General features: G+C 35.9%; 2 protein-coding genes and 1 long non-coding RNA gene across 30 annotated transcripts; all 3 read right to left on the bottom strand.

The window, feature by feature from the left end:
- Nucleotides 1–286: 286 nt before the first annotated feature.
- LOC110901181 (ATP-dependent RNA helicase DEAH11, chloroplastic) lies at nucleotides 287–3,216 on the bottom strand. Its single transcript, XM_022148025.1, has 3 exons — nucleotides 2,938–3,216; nucleotides 508–1,259; nucleotides 287–449 (listed from the first exon to the last, which is right to left on the bottom strand). Exons 1-3 carry the CDS (start codon nucleotides 3,214–3,216, stop codon nucleotides 287–289), a joined length of 1,194 nt encoding a protein of 397 aa, XP_022003717.1.
- Nucleotides 3,217–9,039: 5,823 nt separating this feature from the next.
- LOC110898449 lies at nucleotides 9,040–13,210 on the bottom strand. Of its 28 annotated transcripts, none has more exons than XR_004877380.1 (11): nucleotides 12,872–13,210; nucleotides 12,711–12,758; nucleotides 12,313–12,587; nucleotides 11,920–12,080; nucleotides 11,337–11,410; nucleotides 11,212–11,260; nucleotides 10,847–11,097; nucleotides 10,472–10,690; nucleotides 10,265–10,343; nucleotides 9,272–10,091; nucleotides 9,040–9,054 (listed from the first exon to the last, which is right to left on the bottom strand). It is a non-coding gene; the product is annotated as an uncharacterized LOC110898449 (long non-coding RNA). The 28 variants fall into 28 exon arrangements; XR_004877398.1 differs by lacking the exon at nucleotides 9,040–9,054 and having other exon boundaries at nucleotides 9,357–9,942; nucleotides 10,046–10,091; nucleotides 10,482–10,690; nucleotides 12,872–13,206; XR_004877385.1 differs by lacking the exon at nucleotides 9,040–9,054 and having other exon boundaries at nucleotides 9,357–9,942; nucleotides 10,046–10,091; nucleotides 12,872–13,206.
- Nucleotides 13,211–15,058: 1,848 nt separating this feature from the next.
- LOC110898450 (E3 ubiquitin-protein ligase itt1) lies at nucleotides 15,059–21,692 on the bottom strand. The gene is made up of 3 exons (XM_022145236.2): nucleotides 20,720–21,692; nucleotides 19,838–20,589; nucleotides 15,059–15,400 (listed from the first exon to the last, which is right to left on the bottom strand). Exons 1-3 carry the CDS (start codon nucleotides 21,458–21,460, stop codon nucleotides 15,196–15,198), a joined length of 1,698 nt encoding a protein of 565 aa, XP_022000928.1. The 5' UTR covers nucleotides 21,461–21,692; the 3' UTR covers nucleotides 15,059–15,195.
- Nucleotides 21,693–23,755: the final 2,063 nt, after the last annotated feature.

Below are 23,755 nucleotides of genomic sequence, written 5' to 3' on the forward strand. Positions count from 1 at the left end.
ACTTTGATGGAGTGAGATTTCACTAAGGGAGAGCGTTACAGAGATTTTAACGTTCTGCCCTGTTACATTCGGATGAGAATTTTGATGGTGGATTCAACTTGTTGGTGGCGCGATCAAGTTAGAATAAAAAAACACATGTGAAAGTAACACACTGATGTAAAAAAATATAACGAATAGAGTAATCTTAGACGTATTGTAAAAACTTGGTCAAAAGAGTCTTGCTACAAGTAAGTAGTAACCATACAAACCAACCACCAATATCAACTACTAAGTTCTAATCCTTTCATCACTCATCACCAATATCATGGGCCATTTCAACGCCGCTACGCATAAATAATGTTATGCTCATCCCAGAGCCGACACCCGCACGTCTGTTTCTTGTCAAGCCACTCCGCTCCACACGTGTAGCAAAACTGATATCCGCATCTGCAATCGCATTCAAACCATATCTTCAACTTTAATCAAAGTATTAACCGAAAAAAAAAAAAAAACAAATCAAACACATACCTGCATTCAATATGGTAACACCCGCTCGTTAGTTCAACCAAATTCTTGCAATTAATACACTCGCGCCAACGTTCTTTTGTTGCCAGAGACTTTAGTTTTGCATCATTAGAAGACTGAAACACGTACGACTTCATGTAACCCGAGCAAGTCATATCATCATGCCAAGGTACTTTGCAATTTATACAAAAAAGGCGATTACATTCAACACACCTTCTCATTCCAGTATCTCCAGCAGCAGTAGACGACGAAGAAGGTGTATGTGCTATGACCTCGGTTTTTGACATGAAAGCCGAACACTTTGAAAACGGGCAATAAACTCTATCTTTTGGCAGGATAGAAGCTTCTTTTACCCTTAACCTCATAATATCATATAATTCTGGATTTAGAAACTTTTTGCAGCTATCAATTCCGATTTTGGATTCACATTTTTCATGTGGGCATTCGGGCAGCTTCCCTTGAAGTAACTTTGCTTCTACATGTTGTCTCATACAAGAAAAGCAATATCTATGCAGACATTTGTGGACTGTATATATTTGATCATTGTGGATATATTCAAAACAAATTGTGCATTGCTCAATTATCGTAAAGTAAGAATCGCTGTTGGTCCATTTTGCGATTAGTCTATATACAAACTTCATATAGTTTCGCTTCATATGAAATAGGGCTTGATAAACGAATTTACTTCGAATAAGGTTCACTTGATCAACCAATGTCGTAACCTTGTTGCTTGTTGGTTGCCTTTTACCTTTGAGCTGTATAACCAATGAAGACATAAGTGTAGCAAATCACCCTTTTATAATGGATCATATACAAAACACAAACCATAGTCAACTACGGTTTTAGAAAAAATAAATCAAACCAGCCAGGTCGGTGAACTGGCTGGTTTGGTGGTTTGTGTTTTGTGTTGTCTATCACAGACTCTCAAATATATATAAACACTATTTACAGTGAATAAACGTACAAACACACACATAAGATTACATCAAATGTTTTACATCAGTGGGTGTTTGTTACATTTTGGTTTGGTAGTTACATGCCAACCGACACAACTGTTTTTTTGGCGGGAATAACTTTCTATAGCTGCCATTGACCTACTGCTTTGACCCGTACAGAATAAATTTAATGTTTTACTACAAAGATGCATAATCTAAATATTTACATAAATGCCCTTCTGCTTATTGAGATAGTAACATGATTTTTTTTTTTTTGAACGGCGAGATAGTAACATGATAGGCTAGCAATTCTGACACGAACACGATAGAACGACACAAACCTACACAAACTTAACAGGTTTCGTGTCTATACAGGTCGACACGATAAGACCTGTCTAATTTCGTGTCATGTTTACATATTTCGTATTCGTGTCTTAACAGGTCGTGTTTGTGTCTTAACATGTCATGTCAAACACGATATGACCTGTTAACATCTGTTAAGACTTAACCATTATACAACACATATTACATTATACAACACATATTAATGGTTAAATATCAAACATGTAGTAACAAGTCGTGTTCATGTCTTAACAGGTTGTATGATACGCTGGTAGATTTCTCATGTCTTAACAGGTCATTTCATGTAACTTGTTTATTATCAAGTTCGTGTTCATGTTTGGTAAATCTGACACGATAAGATTCCGTGTCGTGTTCGTATTTACATGTTTCGGGTTTGTGTCTTATCGTCTTCGGGTTTTAACAGGTCGGGTTGACACGATATGCCAGCCCTAAACATGACATCTCCAACATTATGATTCTAATATTTTTATTTTCTTTTTATTAAAGAATACTAGTCTGTACTAAAATTCTTAAAAACAATAAAAATGAATCTATGAATATATTAGATATACACAACTGGATCATGGTTTTGGTGGTTATAAACCAACTATTGAATTGTCAAAACCGAATTGTGAACCAAACCACATATAAGACTATTCATTGTGGCATGGCAACCCACCAAAAACTGGCGTTAAACACCTAAACATGATAGTTAAATTAAGGGGGGGGGGGGGGTTGTGCCGACGGAAGGCGTTACCCCCTTAGAGGTTGTGAGCACCCAACGATATGGGGTCCACCTCAAATCAAATAATCACCCTTTCTTTTTCTTTTTTCTTTTAGTTAAACCATAACGTAATAGTTAAATGGCGAGTTAGTTAAAGTCACCCACATTAAACACTGAAACTGATAGTTAGATTGGGGGGGGGGGGGGGGGGGGCTTAACGGGCATGAGCACGATGTTATACACTTTTTAGTGATAGTTAAATGATGAGTTATTAAACTCCATTAATAACGACATGACACGATGTTATACACTTTTTAGTTAAGTCACAACACATGGTCTAAGTTTGTCCAAACAAATTAATCAGTCGGGTGCAAATAAAATGAGTTAGTTGCATGTAATGAAAAGATGGTGATCATTAACATATGAACTTACATATTGATAGACCAAATTGCTACGACAGAAAATAGCAACCCGTTTTAACCCAAGATTAACAGCAACATTCAAGGCTTCCATCAAAGCTTGGAGTTCCACCAGATCACCAGCGTCAAATAAAGATGATATCCGCAACTCATATAAACAACGATAGCTTGTATCGCAAATCCTTATCGAAACAGTTTCACCACATACCAGACCCTTGAAATAGACGTTAAACACCTCATCGGTCGATGACGATGAGGTTAAAGAGGCTGTGAATTCACCGGAGACCTCCATGTGGTACGGTTGGTTTTTATTTTTAACTGCCGTATCGTATATAAAAACAAGTTATGTTGCCAAATTTAGTTGTATAAGGTTTATTTTAGACTAAAATAAGAATAACATGTGTTCAATAAAAATACCATCAACGGATATGGTAAACATGATTCATTCTCAAAGTTACTTATTATAAGAATCTTTTTTGTATTTCTTCCCCTAAAAAAAGTCACTTTTTTCGATAGAAGGTATTAGAAATAAAAATTCGGATGTTAATATACGTAAGAAACTAAAAAATATGGTACATATAAAACTTATAATTTTAAATATTTGTGAACAATAATAATAGGTGTATACAAATAAGTAAATCTTACTTCTATTAAACTATTTCAAAAGAATGTCATGTGCTAATACCATATATATCATCCCTCAAAAAAATCGTTTTAATCAAAATTAATTTTTTATTATTTTATAAACGGGTTAATATGAGTGATAACATTGTTTATTTAAAATGCTTGTTAATATCCGTCCTTACATACATGCATGCATGCATACACACACGTATATATAAAAGTTGATCAAGATTTTTTTATATTATATTTGCTAAACTTTCCAATAAAATTCACCCTTACCTCAAATATATCTTTAATTTATAATTTATGATTTATAATGAAAATGAGATTTTAAAATTAAATCTTACTAAAACATAGATTTCTATGAAAAACTATATTTATAATGATAATGATATTTATGAATTAAATTACCAAAAAAATGACCCTTACTTCAGATATATTTATCTTTTTTTTTAGAACAGCCAAACGGAACATTCATTCAATTGAAACCACAGTACAAAAAACTCAGCCAACAGCTGAACCAAACAAAATAAAAAACAACAAACAGAAAGAAGAAAACAAAGCGAAAATCATACTCCTTTTTATCATTTAGGTTAACGAAAATTACCATATGCTTCAAATAACACACATACACAATCCTCACTTCCAAATTCGATTTGTAGAACAAATTAAATGGTTCATACAATTGCAAAACATATTATATTATTTGCAAAACAAAAAATTTTGACGGGTATATATGTCCAAATATGTTTTGCGGCTAAATATGTAAAAATAATTAAGAAGCTCCTAAGAAATCGATGATTAAGTACTTTAGAAACGGGTTGGGTATTGATTACCATGAGCAAGATATTGCAAACTTGTGAGATGATCATTATCAAGTACTTATCTTATTGTGCTCTGCAAACAAATAGGTTTCATTATTCAACCCGTGTAATATGTAATATAAAAGACTGTCTATAACTTAGTAAAGAATAAACGAGTGAAATCCGAAACTAAAAACTATTCAAGAGCCGGGATTGAGTTTTATACAACTCGAAACGGGCATGTTTAATAAGTAGGTTATATGACACTAGGGATGAGCATTTGGTATTGGGTACCGGTACCGTATTGAATTTTTTCGGTACCGGTACCCACTTTTTGTCATTTTCAGTATCGGTATCGATTCGGTATGGTACCAGTAAAATACCGAATTTTACCTTATACTGATACTGTACCGTACCAAATATTTTGATATCGGTATATATTTGGTACAGGTACCACGCCGATCCCTATATAACACAATACGTTTAACATGGGCAAATCCACCCTATGGAGGATGGGGTCCTGAGACCTTAATGTTTTCTTAAAAGTTAGGGGAGGCGGGGTGGCAAAGAAATTGTGCATGATGGAACAATACCACGCGTGGAAGTTGGCAACATACCACCGCCACCAACATACTTCAACGCGTGACGGAAGGATCCCGTGATAAAATCAATGCGTGATAGAGGAAAGGATGTGAGGGGGGTGTGGGGGTTTATTGTTGGGTGTTGTGAGTGATGGGCATTGCCACTAAAAAAAGTTGTGAGTGATGGAATAATGGTTGATGACATGGCGGAACTTGATTGGATGTTGTGAATGATGGGTGAGTGATGAGTGATGAGTGATCACCACCCCTTCCCCTTAGAGGACCCGGGGTGGGAGTTATTTTTTCCGTGATGAACTTTATAACTCCGTTATACACGGCCGCCGGTTTAACACATCACGCGTGAATAAGAAAACGCGTTAAACACATCACGCGTTGAAGTTTGATCAAATGAATGTGTATTACTTGTACATTGGGTATTAATACTTGTACATTGGAATCCCATCACTAGTGATACCACCCCCCCTACATTTCTATCACTAGTGATAGAATATTGGTTGTGCACATGGCATGACTTGATTGGATAGTGGGAGTGATAGATTTTATCACTAGTGAACCACCCCTAGTCCTCTTATAAAGACGCTATGTTAATTTTTCGGGAACTCCTCAAGAATAATTAGACAGAACCCATAAAACGTTTGATTTAAAGGTAAATCCCTTATCTTCTATCTGAAAGGTAATTGGTTTGAGTCTTAATAAACCAATTTTCTTTTTGCCTTCTTTTAAATTCCAAACTGATTCTTAGTGTTTCGTTTCTAAAATGATACTTAGGGGTTATCTAACATTCTAACTTATGCAAAGGGTTTTAAAAGATGTATTAAATATATGATTTAGTTAGCATCGCTATTTTAACCTATTAAATAAATTAATAGAAAATTTCGAGTCAAGTATTATCTATAGCGGTATTAAATGTTTTTTTTTACCAGTGTTATATTGAACCACTTTAGTTAAAATTTTACGCCATTGTAATCAATGTTTTTTTTTTTTTTTTTTTTTTTTGTAGTAGTGGCTTATCCTTAACTGTATGGGTGGCAATGCTCAATCTGGTCCATATAAACAACTGATGAGTGATGATACACAATTTGTACAAATGATGATAAACTCTATCTTCAAGGATCCGCGAACAGATGGTGAAGCCTACAAGTTATTAGTATGGGAATCAGGAGGATTCTGACGGAATGTAAAACTCCTATAAAGATTTTTCTGGATGGTGGACTCTCTTATTTGAAAATATATATATATCCAGCTGTGAGGTATCCACACATTCTGCCTATTTACAAAGAAGATGAAGAAGAAGAAGAAGAAGAAGAATGAGAAAGAAAGCAAATTATAAGGAAAAGTTGAAGAAGAAGAAGAAGAAGAAGAAGAAGAAGAAGAAGAAGAAGAAGAAGAAGAAGAAGAAGAAGAATGAGAAAGAAAAGCAGAACGGACAAGTCCATCTGGGACTGAAAAAGCTGATGAAGTGATGAATGAATGTAATGAAGATATGGATGAGGAAGTTGATGTTGAATTGTTGATAATATGCTAACAGACTTTGTCGAGGAAGGTTTGGGTGATGAGACAGTTTATGAAACAACTGGTGAGGATGATGTTGTAACCGAAAAGCCTAGGTGGTTTAAGCCTTCCTTAAGCTTTATTTCCCAAACTTCATCAAAACATCCATGTTGCAAAGATAGATGTTAAAGAAAAGATCATCTCTTGGATGTATGACATGTCAAAGAAAGTTTTCCTAATCTAGAGACGTGGGGGAGTGATTCAACACTTTGAAGATGAGCATGATCTTCAATCTCTCCCACGTTGGAACATTCGAACTCTCGCCAAACTTAAACTAATAATTCTAATGTGAGAAGAAGTTTGACATCTTTAAACCATAGTGGCCTAGAAAAATAATTTCTAAAACCAAAATCGATCCGGTTACAAGGAAGGTCAAGGTTACTCTCATTGTTAAACCTGCTAAAGTGGTCTCAAGAATTAAGATACTAAAGGAGCTTCCACTTATGCTATCGAACTTCTTCGGTAAATATTATACATGATAGCTTAACTGGTGAAGTTGTCATTAAAATATCAGATAGAACGGAAATCATAAGATCCTATCCTAAGTGCCTTCGGTAAGCCTCAAGGTGAATCATCAAAGTCTCAAGATGAACATCTTGTTCAATTTGAACAACCTATTCAATCTCAAGAACAAGAAGATGTTGATCCCAAAGATCACACCATTCAACCAGAAAATCGTTCAAAGAAAAATGAAGAGGAAAAGTCTGTTGATCAAGACATGGAGCTAGCCTTGAAATTTTAAATGGTATGCAATGGTCTAGGGGGAGATTATTGAAACAAATTAGACCACTATATACCAAATCTAGAAGTCTAGGGGCCAATTATGTAATTTTGTAATAGTTAAGAATTAAGTGTCCATGACTTTATTAAATAGTTGTTATTTACATTGGCAAATCCAGGAACGTTATTGTAGTCACGTTGTAGGATATCAATCGAATGGATTCAAGAAGTTCCTTTCTGGTTTATTAGACTATGTGTAGTGGTGGAACAAAATAATGCCTCTATTATGGGGCATTATTCGACACGTGTCGGTCCAGTCAGCATGTGGTGTTATTGCAAAAATGGCGTAGTGAAAATAATGCCCAATAACGCCCCTTCCAATCAATAAATAATAATTATTTTTTTATAGAAAAAAGGATTAAAAAAAGAAAAAAGAAAATAAAAGTAAACTATGTCAGGTTAGTCAAACTTTTGGAACAATCCCATTGGTCACACCTAACCCACTTCAGCGTTTTCTTAATAACGCCGGGATGAACTTTTTTCAAATATAACGTCGGAAAACGCCCAGTGTAATGGGTGGGGGGCGTTTTTAGGCGTTTTTTTTCAATTTTTTTTTAAAAATAACGCCCCACTATGGGTGGTCTTAGTATTTCATCTTATTTCTACTTTGATTTTCTAGCTCAAACACCTAATCAATAGGTTACCTAAACCAAACCGAAAACAGACGAAACCAAACCGAAATTAACCAAAAACTGAATTAACCAAAAACCGATACTCAGTTTTTTTTTTTTTTTTTTTTTTTGTACTCTCGATTAACCAAAATTAGCTAAATCGAACTAAATCATTCATATTTTCATTATTTCTAACTTTTAAACCTTCGGTTCATATATTTCATAATTTATATCTCCATTTCATATATTTATATTTCATTTCATGCATTTATACCTAAACTAGTGCTAATACCCGCGAATTTCGCGGTGTTGAGAAATGATATGTTTTTTATTTTTTGAAAAAAAAAAATACGTTTATATTAATCATCAAGAAACTGTACGCATGGACTTATTATGGAAATATGAAGTTGAAGATGAAAATACAACGAAGAATCGTACTATATATCTAAAATAACCGAAAAGATAAGTAAATGAAGGAAATACGTTTTTCTGTTTTGAAATATAAATTGAAAGCCCATTACTCTAATACTTCTAGTTGTTGGAGCTTCGTAACCAATAACCTCAAATTCGTTTTTGACCAATTGAAAAAACAATCATCGCCTAACGAAATATATTCGGCTTCAATTATATCATGCCATCCAATAACACTGTACCTATCGTAAACAAAATATATGAAAAATTTTTATTAGTAATATACTGAAATATATTGAAAAATAAAGTAAAATAAAAGTAATACGAAGATTCTTAACCCAAGTATTTTCTTCAACAACTTTAATCTTTATTTCGAAAAACTCATATAAACCATCTAAGTCAGTAATTAATTTGGAAGGATTTACATTTGATAACAACATTAACATTTGTAGATGAATGTAAAGAATTGCTACCCCAATCTATATGTAAGCGATTTTGCAAGTAGAAAGGTAGACTAAAAGAAAAAGAAAAACGGTTTTAAAGAAAACACCATAAAGTAGATGACTGTAAAGAATTGCTACCCCAATCTATAGGTAAGCGATTGCCAATTGGAATTGGAACGATCAAATTAGCGTAGGCTTTACACTTAAAAAAGAAAACACCATTGTTATTAGTAGAGATTTCTATAATGCCATACTTTTTTTCCACATGCGCATCAGATCAAACTCCATCCCCTCATACGTGCTTTCTAAAATCAAGAATACATTATGGGTATCTTTAAAAAATGAGAAGAAATAAATAAAATAATCTTGTAACTAATAACATGAGTAGTACAACTTCAAGCCAGATTCATATTCCATTATTGTTTCTTCCAATTTCCAAATGACAGTGTATTAAACTACACTAAAAAGTGTTCTCAATTTTCAACAACCAAAGTATCAGAGAGAAACAATGTTTGTGCATACCATGGGGTAGAGCAAGCCATTTGTTTGCCCAAGGCTGAAGTGTCCAGAGACTATTCGAATTTCCTCCAATTTTTATATAAGCTACTTCAACTAAGGCATATCAATTATATAAGCATCAGGTTTCTCCAAATATACTTCAGGAAGTACAAAAAAGAAAAAAGAAACACCACCACTACTATTATAGACATTCCAAAGTAGAAAAAAAATTTGTTTTTTCTAGCAATAAATCATTAATAAAAACTACAGTTTGAGGCAGAGAAATTATTGATAACATTCGCTAGTCAAAGCTGCTTTTGCGCCACCTTTGATTCGAGTTTTAGAAACACACACTGTCACCATTCTTCTATGCATTGGATGACAAAGCCGCCTCACAGCCACCAGCGGTGGTGATAATAACATAGGAGAGATAGAAAGGGTTGGATTCACATTGTAGATTGCAGACTTCGATGATCAGTCTACCGCTCATGTGAAGCAAGCAACACCCCAGCTCCGCCTTTACTATTAGGTTCGCCAACTTGCAAGTCGATAAAAACTCCAATGTGTTGTATATCATAACAAATGATGCCTACATATTCTAGCAGATTACAGCCCAAAATGCCTACAACAATGATGTCTATATTTTTTTAGGGTTAATACCATAAAACTTGATATACCATCGTGTGTCACTGGATCTGAAATACAAAAAATAAGTAACTCTAAATAACCAAAACTCGCTCTTAGCACGAACTTCAAAGGTGGCCCAAAGCTTCATACAATAAATCTCTGGTTGCTTACCTGACTCCGTAGGTACACCTCTACCAACAACCTGAAACTGATGGAACTGCACCAAATACAACAGGAGCACAACTAACATTTATCATTTTAGAAAAAAAAACCCTAACCTAAATAACCAATTTGGAAAAAATAAAAATATTCTATATTACTCGACCTATAAACAACAAATACATTAAATTTTCATAGAAGAATTTAAAGAAGTGATCAAAGCATACAAACCTCATAGCTCTTTTTCTGGCGCGAACTCTCGATTTGTCTTCAACGGCGACAAAGGTGTGCTTGAGTCGCTAACGAAGTACTTTAGGGAATAAAGATTAGTATATAAATGGATACATACGTCAATATAATACGACATCACGAATGCCAGTTCATGAACATCTTGGAAAATAATTGTTAACTAAGAAACGCATTAATTAGTGGGTTTACCGCGACATACAATGGGCAGGAAGAGTGGGGATTGAACAGGCCAATTACACAACCCGGGTCCATTAGATCCTTCTGTGGCAGTTAATTTTTAAAGATGATTATCTTCAGGGATGAATTCTTGTTCTCTCTCTTCATTTTCATCAAGATTTTGTTGCACGTGTGGATAGAGTCCAGGCCTTGACCACTATTTTCATCGGACTGTGATTCTCGTGGTGAGGCCTGAGATAATTCAATAACCAAATACTGATTTAGTGTTTCTAAAAAGTTCATTACTCGAACTGCATACATCAATGCGTTTGGCGAATCCGCCATTTGCAGCAAAGGTCAATCAAATTTATATATTTTAGTTAATTTTTACCACAGAAAAAAACAAACCTGAGTCATTTGGGGCGAAAACCATTGCAATATTGTGTGAATTCATCTTCTTGAGATGCTCGTGTTAGATAGCATCAGCGTTCAGATTGATGGCCCAATCGAGCAGGGCGGTTTTCGTTGGCGACTGAAGACGACAAAGGGCAATGCGGCCATCCTCTGGTTGACACTGAATTACTTGCTCAGGTGAAAGCGAATCCAACATCCCACTTAGCAGTTGGCCGTTCTCTAAACCATGGCTATATTATCATCAACTTAACCATAAAATTAAAAAATTAAATGCAATATTAATACAACAATCATCATACACCTTGATAACACTATCAATTGACATCATTGGCTGAAGTTAACATAAGAGGAAAAGAAACCCTATCAGCAGCCACTTGTAAAATGACATGATCTCCCCACTAACCTATTCTGTAAATGCAAGCATTCAGTAACAAAAACGCAAATGTTATAAGTTGTATATAGATGTGTAGCTCTTTGCTCTAACCTTTTTGTTGATATTTTATACATTCTTTGAATACTAATGTAATCGCTTCAACTAATCAGCACACTCGACCATATCTAACAGCAAACCAATCAACAACTGTGAAAACTAAATCCCCTATTTTTGGTTAAAGAATCAGCATCACCATCATTATTATATTATCACTGAAGAAATGGAAATTATTATAATTAAAAACCGAAGATAGACAGTATGGTACTCGGTTTTGAACTTATTTTAAATCACCTTTTTTTTAATTTTGTATGGTACTGGTTTGAGACTTTTAACGGTACCATTCCAAACCGGTACCAACTGAACATATACGATATGGTATTCATTTTTAGTTTTAACTAAATTTAACTATTGGTATTATACAATACGGTACCGTTTCGGTAGGTACAATTCATTCTGACCTAACACTTATAAATGAAAAAGCTTAGAAATAAGTAAAAGCATGAACAAAAAATGTACCACTCCGTGTTTTAGTAAAAATTGATGGCACAATTGAACACTTGATTGAGAATCAAACAACAATTACCTATAACTAATGGATCAAAACAAATAAAAATATGTAAAGACTACTTCTCACCAGATGAAGAAGACTTCCACTATTCCCTATTCTCAGTTACAGTGATTCCTGTAGCATCTCCTTGCACTGTTCTCGTCCGCGACATTCATTTTCACTTACTGGTTCCCTCCTCCAATGCCATGTCAAAGCTCGAACTTTGTCATGTGATGATACTCTCATGGCTACATAAGATAAAAAATACTTTTAAATAAAAAAAACTGTTTGGTCTAGTAAAATAGCCTTTAACCCAAGCATGCCTATTCAACGTGGTTCTATAACAATTTAAGTCATACCAAAACCATGAATAAAAAAAAATAACTTTTGGTTAAAACCCCAAATTTGTATTAAGAACCCATATATTTTTGAACCTAAAGACATTACAACATATCTTATAATCAAAGTATAGCTAATAACCTGAGATTTTTCTACAGCTTTTGTGAGACAACTCTTCCAGTCGTGCTCCATGAATCAAAGTAAACCCTAGAAAAATTATCGACTTTCTCCACCGCCATCTGTATATCATTTTAGATGAAGACATGTAACCCTCAATGAATGCGTTGTCTTTCTCCACGGCAATTAATTCAGCTATGGTTGAAGTAAAATAGAGTCCAGCTGAGACGTCAAACCATCGAAAAATCGGAAAGTTCGCCCTGTTCAACACCATCTTCAAGCCAACCCTAATGGGTGAACTTTAGCAGCCGGAATCAAAAGATTGAAGCAAAAACAATCAGATTTCGTCTAATACAACAAACCGCAGTTCATAATTTCTTAAAGTAAACAAAACCCAATTCGAAATCAATCAAATAGAATACCTTTAGAGCCGGAGAAGAGAGAAAGATGTATGAATGGAAGACAGAAACCTTAGATGTGATGTGAATGAAAGTTGTATAGGAGATATACGAATCAAAAACAAAATTTCGTTATTAAATCTAACAAAATAAAAAAAACATTGGATTATTAGATGGAATCATACCTTGAAGAGGAAGATGAGAACCGATGGTCTAGCTGAAGGAGGCGGCTAGGGTTTCTCCAGAGAGAATGCGAATGAGGGAGTCGAAGATTGAAGATTGAAGATTGATGTGAAGTCGGATTTCAGATGAGATATACAAAACAAAAGAAATTATTAGTTATAAAATCTAAAATATCAAGAACGATACTTGATTCATTGACAAAATCTAACCTTTATGACGAAGATCAGAGTCGGATTCATAGAGGAACGAATGAGAGGCAGAGAACGATTCATTGATAACGCAGAAACCCTAAACGTGATTGATTGATGATGGAGGAAACAAACACTAATAATCTCAAATCTCAAAAGAGTATGAGAGAAGAATCCTTGCTTTATATATGATTGGAACAAAATTGACCCGAATTACTAATTCGGATCCCGCGTGGTTTCACATAGGGAAATGAAGGGATTAGAAAAATGGCGGGAAAATGAGGTTTGGAGGCCCTAGGAGGTGGACATGTGTCCCCTAATTAAGGCTTTTATTAGGTTGTATAGATTTCATATATTTCTAAGCAAAAGTTTTAGCCAAAGTTTGGTTTTTGCTATTAAAAAAAATTAAATGAACCAAAATGAAAACCGTTAATCTAACCGAAACTGAAGTGATTAACCGAAAATCGATTGGTTAATAAAATAGACTAATTGATGAGTTTGGTTTCGGCTTCGATTGAGGATAATACCCGAACCGACCGAACCATGCACAACACAATGAAATGGATTACCCGATTACTTCGTTTTTTATGTATGTCTATCACAATAGTGCTACAATAAATAACTACCAAAAATGAGTATCGCAATGCGATGTGTCGCTCCCGCCGAATCACACGGGCATCCTGCTAATTTTATATACAGATGCTAATTCTAACCCAACTTAAACTCTATTAAAAATTTAAATAAATAAACATAAAACTTACATATGAATAAACCAAAAAGCTATGGGTGAATATATGAACCCGTTTCAACCCAAGATTAACAGTAGCATTCAACGCTTCCATCATGGCTTCAAGTTCCACCAGATCACCTTCGGTTCCACGATCACCCAGGGGCGGACCTACCCTTTGGCGAGGATGGGCGGCCGCACCCCTTGAAAAAAAAATTTAGTGTATATTTTAGGCAAAAAACCCGACCGCGCCCCTTGAAAATACGGTTGAACACCTCATCCGCACCCCTAGCAAATAATTTCTGAGTCCACTACTGCGATCACCAACACCAAATAAATCTGATTTATGCAGCTTGTATAACTGACTACCGATCCTATTACAGATCGTTACCCTGATTCCAGAAAACGACATCTTAAAATTGGAAACACTTTCAACAGACACCATACGATACCCTTGAAATAGACCTTAAAAACCCCATCATTTAATGACATTGACTATGTTTATCATTATTTAGTTTCCTATTTGTTGAAATATACTCTGTTCATGCAAACTTATGACTAATATTTTTTAGTTTAAATTTAAATATATGGGATAATCCCAGAAAATGTCCCTTTTTCAGTTTTTGACTTGGTTAAGAGCTAACAAGAGAATGTTCCTTTGACTTTTCAATCTCACAAATGTCCCTAAAAATATGGGCGACACCCGGTGTTTTTAGGTCAAAATGAGATCATGACACTTGTCAGAAACGTTCCGTAAAAATATGGGCGACAGTTTTTAGGTCAAAATGAGATCATGACACTTGTCAGAAACGTCCATATTTATTTTATGGACGTCGGCATCTCCAATGGAGTTCCTGTCATTGTCGATGTCGCGGTTGGTGCCGCCATTCTTGTCATCTTCCAAATCCTGATCAGTTCAGTTTGTTATTCAAGATGTGGAAAGGATTTGTTTAGGTTTCGAAAATGGCAATCAATCATTTGTGAAATATTAGGTAAAACTCAAAAGATTTAATTCCTCTTAAACGCCGCTATTAACCTGTTTTCAACATCGTCCTCATCTAAAACCTTGGCCACCATAGCCGTAGTTCGCTGGTAACACCGTCTTCCACCTGAAAAAAGCCGTCGGGTCTTATTATTGGGTTTTATTGAGTCCTCGTTGTTTGGGTGAACCAAGTCTTGGGGTTTGTTCCGAGTTATTTGACAGGGGCCCCAAATTTTTAGTTGGCTTAGCCCCCAAAACGGCTGAGCCACCCCTGTTTCCAAAAGACCCGATCAAAAAACAAAATGACCATTTGTTTAGGCTATTCGTTTGACATGATTATCGAGCGACATTGAATAAATAAAAATGTGAAACCAATCATCCCTAGAACCAATGAGTCAATTTAAAAGGCTATCAAATAATTACACATCTTTAGAAATAATACTCATCATCAGACTCAGAAGCATACTCCTCGTCGTCATCGTCGTCGTCATCAACATCCTCATCCTCAAAATCATCATCCTCTTCTTCTTCATCAGTATCCACAATATTTTCTTCATCCCAAATAGGACAATTGCATGTAGCCTTCTTGTCCTTCCACTCCGCTCCACACGTGTAGCAAAATTCATATCCACACCTGCGAAATAAACCTTAAGTTGTAAGAATATGCCGCAGCTATCCATGATCCTACACATGTTACGTATATCTGAGGTGGCAATTTCAACTCGTTCATATGTGAACGAGATTGGTTTGGGACAAATCTTGTTTCTATTTTACCTTTCTTTTAAATATTATATATTTATTGAGAAGTGTTAAAGTTTAAATTATTATAACAATAATATATCTTAAGATAAAACAAGATGCTACTGATTCAAAAATTTCACAATGTTACCTTTTGATAAATACAAATTTGTTTCCAAATGGCATAACATACACAAACTTACATTTACCTTACAAGTAAAGGTAATTTAGCACGTAAGAAATAAAAGCGTACAGAACATAGAACATCACATATACCGTTCATCATCATAATCAGGGGGTGTTTGGTGTTGCGTTTTCAAAATAGATTATGCGTTTTCAAAACTGCGTTTTGAAAAAGAATGTAGGTACATGCTTCTCCAAAACTGCGTTTTGGAGGCAGATAATCACTTTTTTCATCCAAACCCTTTTTTAGATTATTTATGTTTTACAAACGCAATAATCAAATAATCACTTCAAAACGTAATCCCAAACACCCTCTCAGTAAATCCCACCAATAGCAAAGCTAAGGTACATAACATAGAACATCACATATACGGTTCATAGACGCACTTTTTGAGCTATTCAACTTTCAGGGTCAACCGGGACTAAGACCAGTTTAAAAGAACGGTTTTTTTGCCCACAACAGGCTAGGGCCATGACTATATCATATTTTAGAAGTTTTCACCACCCTGGACATTTTAGGTGTTTTAAAAAGATTATCAAAGCAATAATATGCTATATAATCACATTATATTTGTTCAACAAATAGACAGTTTCACGGGTCAACCTAAACTGCAAGGTTTTACTTGTACTAATAGCTACACACTTTGACCCAACCTACCTGCTTTGCTACCTAACACCTTACTTTTAATAAGCTAAGGCGCAATCACATACGAGAGACACTTCTATTAAAAAACTTATAAACTTCTTATAAACATTTAATATATAAATAATAAAAAAAAACACCAATGGTAATAATATAACAGATTTAGTAGTAATATTTTAAATAATTTAATATATTAAAAAACAGAGCTCAAAACAAAACAAAAGTGATCAATATAGTAATAAAACAATGAATTTGAATTTAAATAATAGGGTTATTGGATTTTATCACTCTTAACTATTGGCCATTGGCCGTTGCCACCTTCAACTAACACTTTGACTCCCGACACCCCCAAGTTAACATTTAGTGTGTTCTGGCACCCCGTCGTTAACCAAACACTAACTCACTTAGTTTTTTATCCTACGTGGCCAGTTTTTGATGATGTATCATGCTGAGTTGGCCAATTATTTTTTTAAAGAAATCTATCATTATACAAAAGCCAATAAATTATCCCCAAATCAAAGAACCCTTATCATTAAACAAAATCAAATCATCATCTTCGTCCATTCTTCGTCTTCATCTGTTCATCATCATTTCTTCCCAAAACACCACTTAAATCTCTCACTTACTTCATGTTCAATCAAGTTACAACATATCCTTTAGATAGATCACTCCTAACAAGATGCAAATAACTAGAGGGGGCAATTCTGACCCGAATTAATAGATTTGGGTCATTTTGGGTCTCTTTTAAATTGCAATGGGTCGGTTTGGGCTTCTTTTTAATAACTAACGGGTCCAATTGGGTCATCCCCTAAAACACGGATATATTTTACGGGTCAACTTGGTTCTGATTGTAAACTGGAACGGGTTGGAACGGGTTATGAATATCAGAGGCGGGTTGAAGTGTTCTGCGCATCTAGGGTTTTTTTCACATCGATGTTCACAGATTTTTTGATTAATTTTCATTTGTTCTTCATAAAATAGATTGGGTTTTCCGATCAGTTTCAGTCTTTGTTCATAAACTCGATTAGTTTCAGCCGTTCTTCATAAAAACGGCTAGTTTTTTTCTATTGATTTAACTGGTTCTTTCATAAAATCAATTAGTTTGTTCGATTAGTTGCCGTTGTTCATACAATCAATTAGTTTTTTTGTTTAATTTTGAGTTCGTTGTTCATGAAATTGATTACTTTATTTGATTAATTTCACTCGTTGTTCATAAAATCGATTAGTTTTTTAGATTGTTTCAGTTGTTCTTAGTGAAAATTGATTAGTTTATTCGAATAATATTAGTGGTTCTTGATATAATCAATTAGTCCATTCGATTAATTTCAGTTGTTTTTTGTAATACCAATTAGTTTATTCAATTGATTTCAATTGTTCTTCGTAATACCAACTAGTTTATTCGATTAGTTTCAGTTCGATCTTCATTAAATCAATTAGTTTATTCGATTGATTTCTGTAGTTATCGGTCAGTTAATTTGATTTATTTCTGTAGTTCTTAGTAAAATCGATTAGTTTATTTGATTAATTTCTGTCGTTCTTCATAAAATCGATTAGTTCATCAGATTAATTTCAGTTCGTTCTTTGTAGAATAGATTTGTTTACAAGATTAACTTCTGTATAGCTTTTTATTTCAGATCTCAGTTTCATAACATAATGTCATCTCTGGAGTAACATGTTGACATTGTTCTTGTTGATATGATCAAGTACGCTTAATCTAATTTTATAATGCTAAATCAAGTAGTAGTAATATATTATGTTATTATGATTCTGTTAGTAAACTTCAGACATCTTCAATGTGATCTCTGTTTAGATTAGTTAACTGATGTTTCTGCTTCTAAACATAGTTGATATGATCTTTGTTTGAAATCAATTTCGTTAGTTTGTATTGTTTTTTTCAATGATATAAAGATGATTCATGAATCACAAACTGGCATGCTGAGTTCCTATTTTGTTGGTTTGAAGTTTGTGTTTTAAAAGGTGCAGCAGAGTGCCTTAGTTGCATGTCGTTGAGCTTCTAAAGAACGGCTTGTGACGCAGGTATGAGGCGCGCTTCTTGTACATTGGATGATTTTATGTTATATATCCATGGATTCAGCCTCAGCCAATTCCACGATTCATGAAACAATAAGCATGGATTGATTGGTGTCAAAAAGTATTAACCGTACTCAACCCGAACCAACCCGGACCCTTTAACCCGAAAACATTGCCCCCTTGATGTACAATCCTTTTATAAAAAAAGTGTTTTTTAACTGACCGACCCGACCCAACCCGAAACCCGTTCTGACCCTGGACCCATTTCAACCCGAACCCGTTCTGACCCGAACCCGTTTCGACCCGAACCAAAACAACCCTTTTTTTTATTGACCCGTTTTGACCCTAACCCGTTCTGACCCTAACCCGTTCTGACCCATGACCCGACCCGACCCGACCCGACCCGTTTGCCAGGTCAACAAATAACAAACAAAATCTCGTAAAGCAGACAAGTACCCCTTTGATGAACATGATCTTGTTTCAAATACGATCTAAACGGCGAGTATGAAAACGAACTGCTCAAATTACTCAGATCTTCACCACCGGTTCTCATCGACGACAGATCTTCAGACCCGGCACCCGCAAAGGTTGATGATGATGAGAACAACAACGATAAGCCTCTGACGATCGGTTTTGATGACGAAACATTCGTCGTTGATGATGTAGTCGGACGAATGGATAGATCGAAATCGTCCGATGCATGTGATTTGATCGTTGATGAGTACGACGTCGTGTAGATGCCGCCGGGAGGACTTGCGTACAGTGCAATCATCGGAACCGCCATGGATGAACAGGATGAATAAGATGAACAAGCTAAAGAAACTTGTGAAAATTATGAAGAGATACGGTTTGATTAAATTGGGGGTGGGTTGAAGGTGTTAAGGTGTTAAAAGGACCTATATCCTAGTCATCATGCCACATGGGATAATCTTAGACACGTAGGTTAAAAAAACTAACTGAGTTAGTGTTTGGTTAACGACGGGGTGCCAGAACACACTAAATGTTAAGTTGGGGGCGTCGGACATCAAAGTGTTAGTTAGAGGTGGCAGCGGCCAATGGCCAATAGTTGAGGGTGATAAAATCCAATAACCCTAAATAATATATTGATTGCCTAATCACCAAATTATTTTCCTTTTTAACCTCGTAGGATTTCCCTTTTAACTTCCTATCGCGTTGTACCAAATCACCAAATATGCTACTTAAACTAAAGGGGTTTCTATAATGGGTTAATGGTTCATTCTATATATATCGGTTGAACCCTACATCCTCTCGTCAAATCTAAAACCCAAGTTTCCTATATGAATTGTCAAATCAAATCTTGAAACCCTCCGTTTTCAGACGCTGTACATGATGCGTATGAATCCCACACTCCGCAGGCACCACTCCGTTTTCGTTTTATATTTAGCTCAATATCATTTCACGAAGACAATAGACACAGTGTACCAATAAGACTTAGACAAGAAGAAGATAATGTACCTGCATGTCATGTGGTAGCAACCGGCTGCCAATTCTATCATATGTTTGCATTTTATGCACTGCCGCCACAAATTCCTTGCTGCCAGATTTTTAAGCTTTGATTCTTCCACAAGTGGTGTTGGATTTCTTCTTTTGTACTCGACACAACTCAGATTTTCATGCCATGGAACCCTGCAATAAACGCAGAAATTACCATGACATTTGGAACATGTTCTAGCTCCATATCCATTAACCGATCTAGGAAGCCTAAAAGATTCGGTTTTTGACATCAACGAGGAGCATTTAGGATAAGGGCAATAAAATTTTTCCGTCACCGGGATTGAATCTTCTTTCAACCGCTGTCTCATCATCTCAGTAAACTTCAGGGTCAAGAACTTCTCACAACTTTCTATCTTCAATTCATTCCCGCAACCTTCATGAGGGCATTTTGGTAACACTCCATGAAGCAATTTCACCTCTACATGTTGCTTAATACAAGAATAGCAGTATCGGTGTGTACAACCTTCGACTGGAAAGAATTGGTCTATAGATTTATCGTCTAAGCATATTACACAATTTTCAAGCTTTTCTTGACTTGACACCACCTTGCTTATCTGCGAATTTATTGCTTCTCGTGCAAGCTTAAACGCAAATTTAACATCCTTACTAGCAATAAGAGACGGCTCACAGTATGTGAAACGTTTCCGAAGGAGATTCACTTGATCCAAAAACTTTACAATCTTTTGTTGTTTTGGCTTCCACCGCCCACTAACCTGAAATTGGCAACACACCGTAAGAATTATCTATACAAACACACAATACGCGATTAATTGATTAAATCGACTCACTTATTGAACAATCAAGATTGACTATCTAATAAGGTAACGGAAACAATCAACTCACATAATTATAAAGCGGATAATAATCGCAACAAAACATAATTCTCTTGAGATCCAAAGCAGCTGCAACGTTCAACGCCTCAATCAACGACTGCTCTTCCAGGCTCCGCCTACTCATCCGATCACCTTTACGCAAATCCAGAGGCTTCCTCACCTCAAAAATCATCTCATCCATCGAATCACATACCGCCACACCGATCCCCGCCATTGTAACCGTTCCGTTCGAATTCGAACAACTAGCACCACAAACCCTCTCCTCACTGAACAAACCCTTAAAATAAACCCTAAATGTTTCTAAATCATCTTCGCTCTTCGACGAAGAGCAACCCTCGCCGTACGGCCGCGCGAAATTGTCACCGACTTCTAGCCACTGATCCTCCGGCATCTGTGAAATCTCGCGAGCAAGCTTCTGGTCGTGGATTCTACGGTTGAGATCCACCTGCAGCTTCTTCATCTCGGTTGCAATAACAATTTGGTCTTTAATTTCTGTTTCGAATTTCTCAAGGTCTAGGGTTAGGGTTTGGAGGTTTACGCCACCGTCGTTGATCGAGATCGGAGGCGGTGGTTGTGGAGATTGTAACGATGAATTGGAGGATGAAGGTTGAGCAGCTAGAGATGCAGCCATGGCTTCTTCGAGTTGCAAACGGTATGCTAGTTCTAGGTCGGATTCGGCGGCTACCGCGGCGGTGAACTCGCGGCGTTGTTCGGCGGCGATTGTGGTGAGTTCTTCTATGTCGTCGTTCATGTTTTCTGGTGTTGGCCCAATTGTGGGTTTTTATCTAGTGAATTCGAACGATCGATGATTCTAACTGAAGCATCATCGGAAAGGGAGAAGTTTTGAGTGACTGAATCGTCTTGAATTTTCTCCGGTTGTCGGCTTGACTACCACCGTGCGAATACCGGTTCTTTTAAGAGTTGAAAATACAATGATTTAAGAGTATAAGTACATGATTACTCTTTTAAGAATAAGACTTTGGGTTGCTAAGCTCTTGCCAAAGCGTGGCGATAAGATCAAAGTACGGAGGACTGGATTTTTATAAAAGTAACTATCTTTGGGGAATTGACGTCTCACCAAATGAACCACAGTTACAAGTAATTTAAACCCCCCTAAACTATTTTCTTAACTAATACTAAATCACAACGGTATATACTTTCCTTGTTGATTGGGCTTTATCGTTGTAGTTTGATCCGGCCTTGAGTGGCGTTTCCATGTTGATTCAAAGTAGTATGGTCAAGTGTGTGGGGTCCCTAAAATAAACTCCACAACTTTATGCATTAATACATATAACTTCTCGTATGACAATCAGACCCTTGTTATCCATGGTAAGTTTTAGTTAATGAAGCATCAAGTGGTAAACATATCCCAAACCCCTTTTCCTATAATTAATTACAACTTTTTTTGTTTATCTTTTCATTTTATTTTCTGAGGCATTTTTAATTTTTTTACTTTTGAACTGACTAGACGTTTACGAAGACTCGGTACTAAGAGTTGTGGTATCCTTGAACGACCTCAGTATCTTACCATAACAATATTACGCCAACGATGGGTGCACTTGCCCAACGTGAAATGTAGTGTGATTGTTCCTTATAGTGATTTTATAAATATTAAAACTTGAACTAGTGTATAAAACGGCTAAAAATATACAACTTTTTATATACATCCTTCTTCACGTAAGTGCCTTCAAGGTGTAATGTTTTATATGGAGGTCCGATCTAAACCAAATCCCTACGAAGGAAACTCAGGCGAAAAGAAACATAACTCTGCCCTCATTAAATTGTGGTATGTGCGATGACGTTGAGCTAGAATCTTTGGACCACCTGTTTACGGGATGTAGGGTGGTTATGTTGTTTTGTCAGAAAGTTAGCCTCTGGGAAAAGATAGCTCTGATATTTGCCTACGAGTTTAAAGATTTGTTGATGATACACGAGTTGACTGGTTTGGACAAGATGTTGATCGTTGAGTGTTTCAACTTTTAGGGTGGGCGAAGTGCTATCGGGGAGTGGTTGCGGGGTGTTAGGTTATCGCACGGGGAAGGGGATGTCGGTTGTAACACCCCGTGTTTCGAAAGTCAAAGTCAAAGTCAAGATTGAAGTCAAAGGAGGAAAAGATCGCTAATTGCAATTTGTCACTCCTTGCTCAATTATTGTTTTGACTTCTTTGACTATAGTTAGTCTATTTTATGTTTTTACGTTAGTTGTATTATGTGGAGTAATTAATTACAATCGAAGTAATCAAAATATATTCTCAATACGAACCGCTTTACGGCTGTGAATAATAGGAAGTAACAATGCGATAAAGTTAATTAAACGCTAATCGATCTAATCTAATCATCATCGAACTCGAAACTCGAATTACACAAATTTTGGTTGTTATTTTACGTGTGTGTGTGTGCCTTATGTGTTACTTGTGCATGTTTACTTTACGTTATGTGTGGTAATTAATCGAAACTCAATCGCAATCGAAACGCAATCGAACTCAATCGAAATCGAATTATGATAATTGGTGGCGAAAAGACAGCGCGAAATATAGATGCTTGTATGTTAGATATAGTAGTTGGGATTAAAAGTAATTTGAATAGGAAACTCTATCGTATTCTCATCAATCGCAAATCAAGATCGAAATATCAAAAATCGTCGCACCAAACAATCGAACCAGGCGACTGATCGATCAGGCTACCAGCCGATCGAACAGCTAGCCGATCGGACTGCTGTCCGATCGTGCTGGCCGACCGATCGGCCAGCCTTTACCTCTTTTGGCATCCTATAAATACCCCAGTCATTGTCAAACTTTCTACTTTTGGAAACCTCTGTCTGACCAGCACGCTCAGCTCACTTTTTCTCAGATTCCTCTCGATTCCGGTAAGTTTTCGTCCTAAATCTTGTACTTTCTTGATCTACATGCACTCCTACACCTTTCTATCTTTCAAATCTTAACTTTTAACCGTGAAATCATCAAGATTCAAGTATGCTAGGATGATGTCATCATGGGTTCTTGAAGAACTTCGTGTTTTGGCCTCAATGCACCAAGAATAGCTTGGAT

Source organism: Helianthus annuus, chromosome 13 (assembly GCF_002127325.2).
Source record: "Helianthus annuus cultivar XRQ/B chromosome 13, HanXRQr2.0-SUNRISE, whole genome shotgun sequence".
NCBI lineage: Eukaryota > Viridiplantae > Streptophyta > Magnoliopsida > Asterales > Asteraceae > Helianthus > Helianthus annuus.

Excerpts from the sequence above, each read along its gene's own strand:
- LOC110901181 (XM_022148025.1), bottom strand. The coding sequence starts at position 3,216 with ATGGAGGTCTCCGGTGAATTCACAGCCTCTTTAACCTCATCGTCATCG. Across the intron at positions 1,260-2,937 it reads GCAATTTGGTCTATCAATAT|CTCAAAGGTAAAAGGCAACC; the intron begins GTAAGTTCATAT and ends TTGGTTATACAG. Across the intron at positions 450-507 it reads TGTTACCATATTGAATGCAG|ATATGGTTTGAATGCGATTG; the intron begins GTATGTGTTTGA and ends TTAAAGTTGAAG.
- LOC110898450 (XM_022145236.2), bottom strand. The coding sequence starts at position 21,460 with ATGAACGACGACATAGAAGAACTCACCACAATCGCCGCCGAACAACGC. Across the intron at positions 20,590-20,719 it reads ATTATCCGCTTTATAATTAT|GTTAGTGGGCGGTGGAAGCC; the intron begins GTGAGTTGATTG and ends TGCCAATTTCAG. Across the intron at positions 15,401-19,837 it reads TGCTACCACATGACATGCAG|GTGTGGATATGAATTTTGCT; the intron begins GTACATTATCTT and ends TTTATTTCGCAG.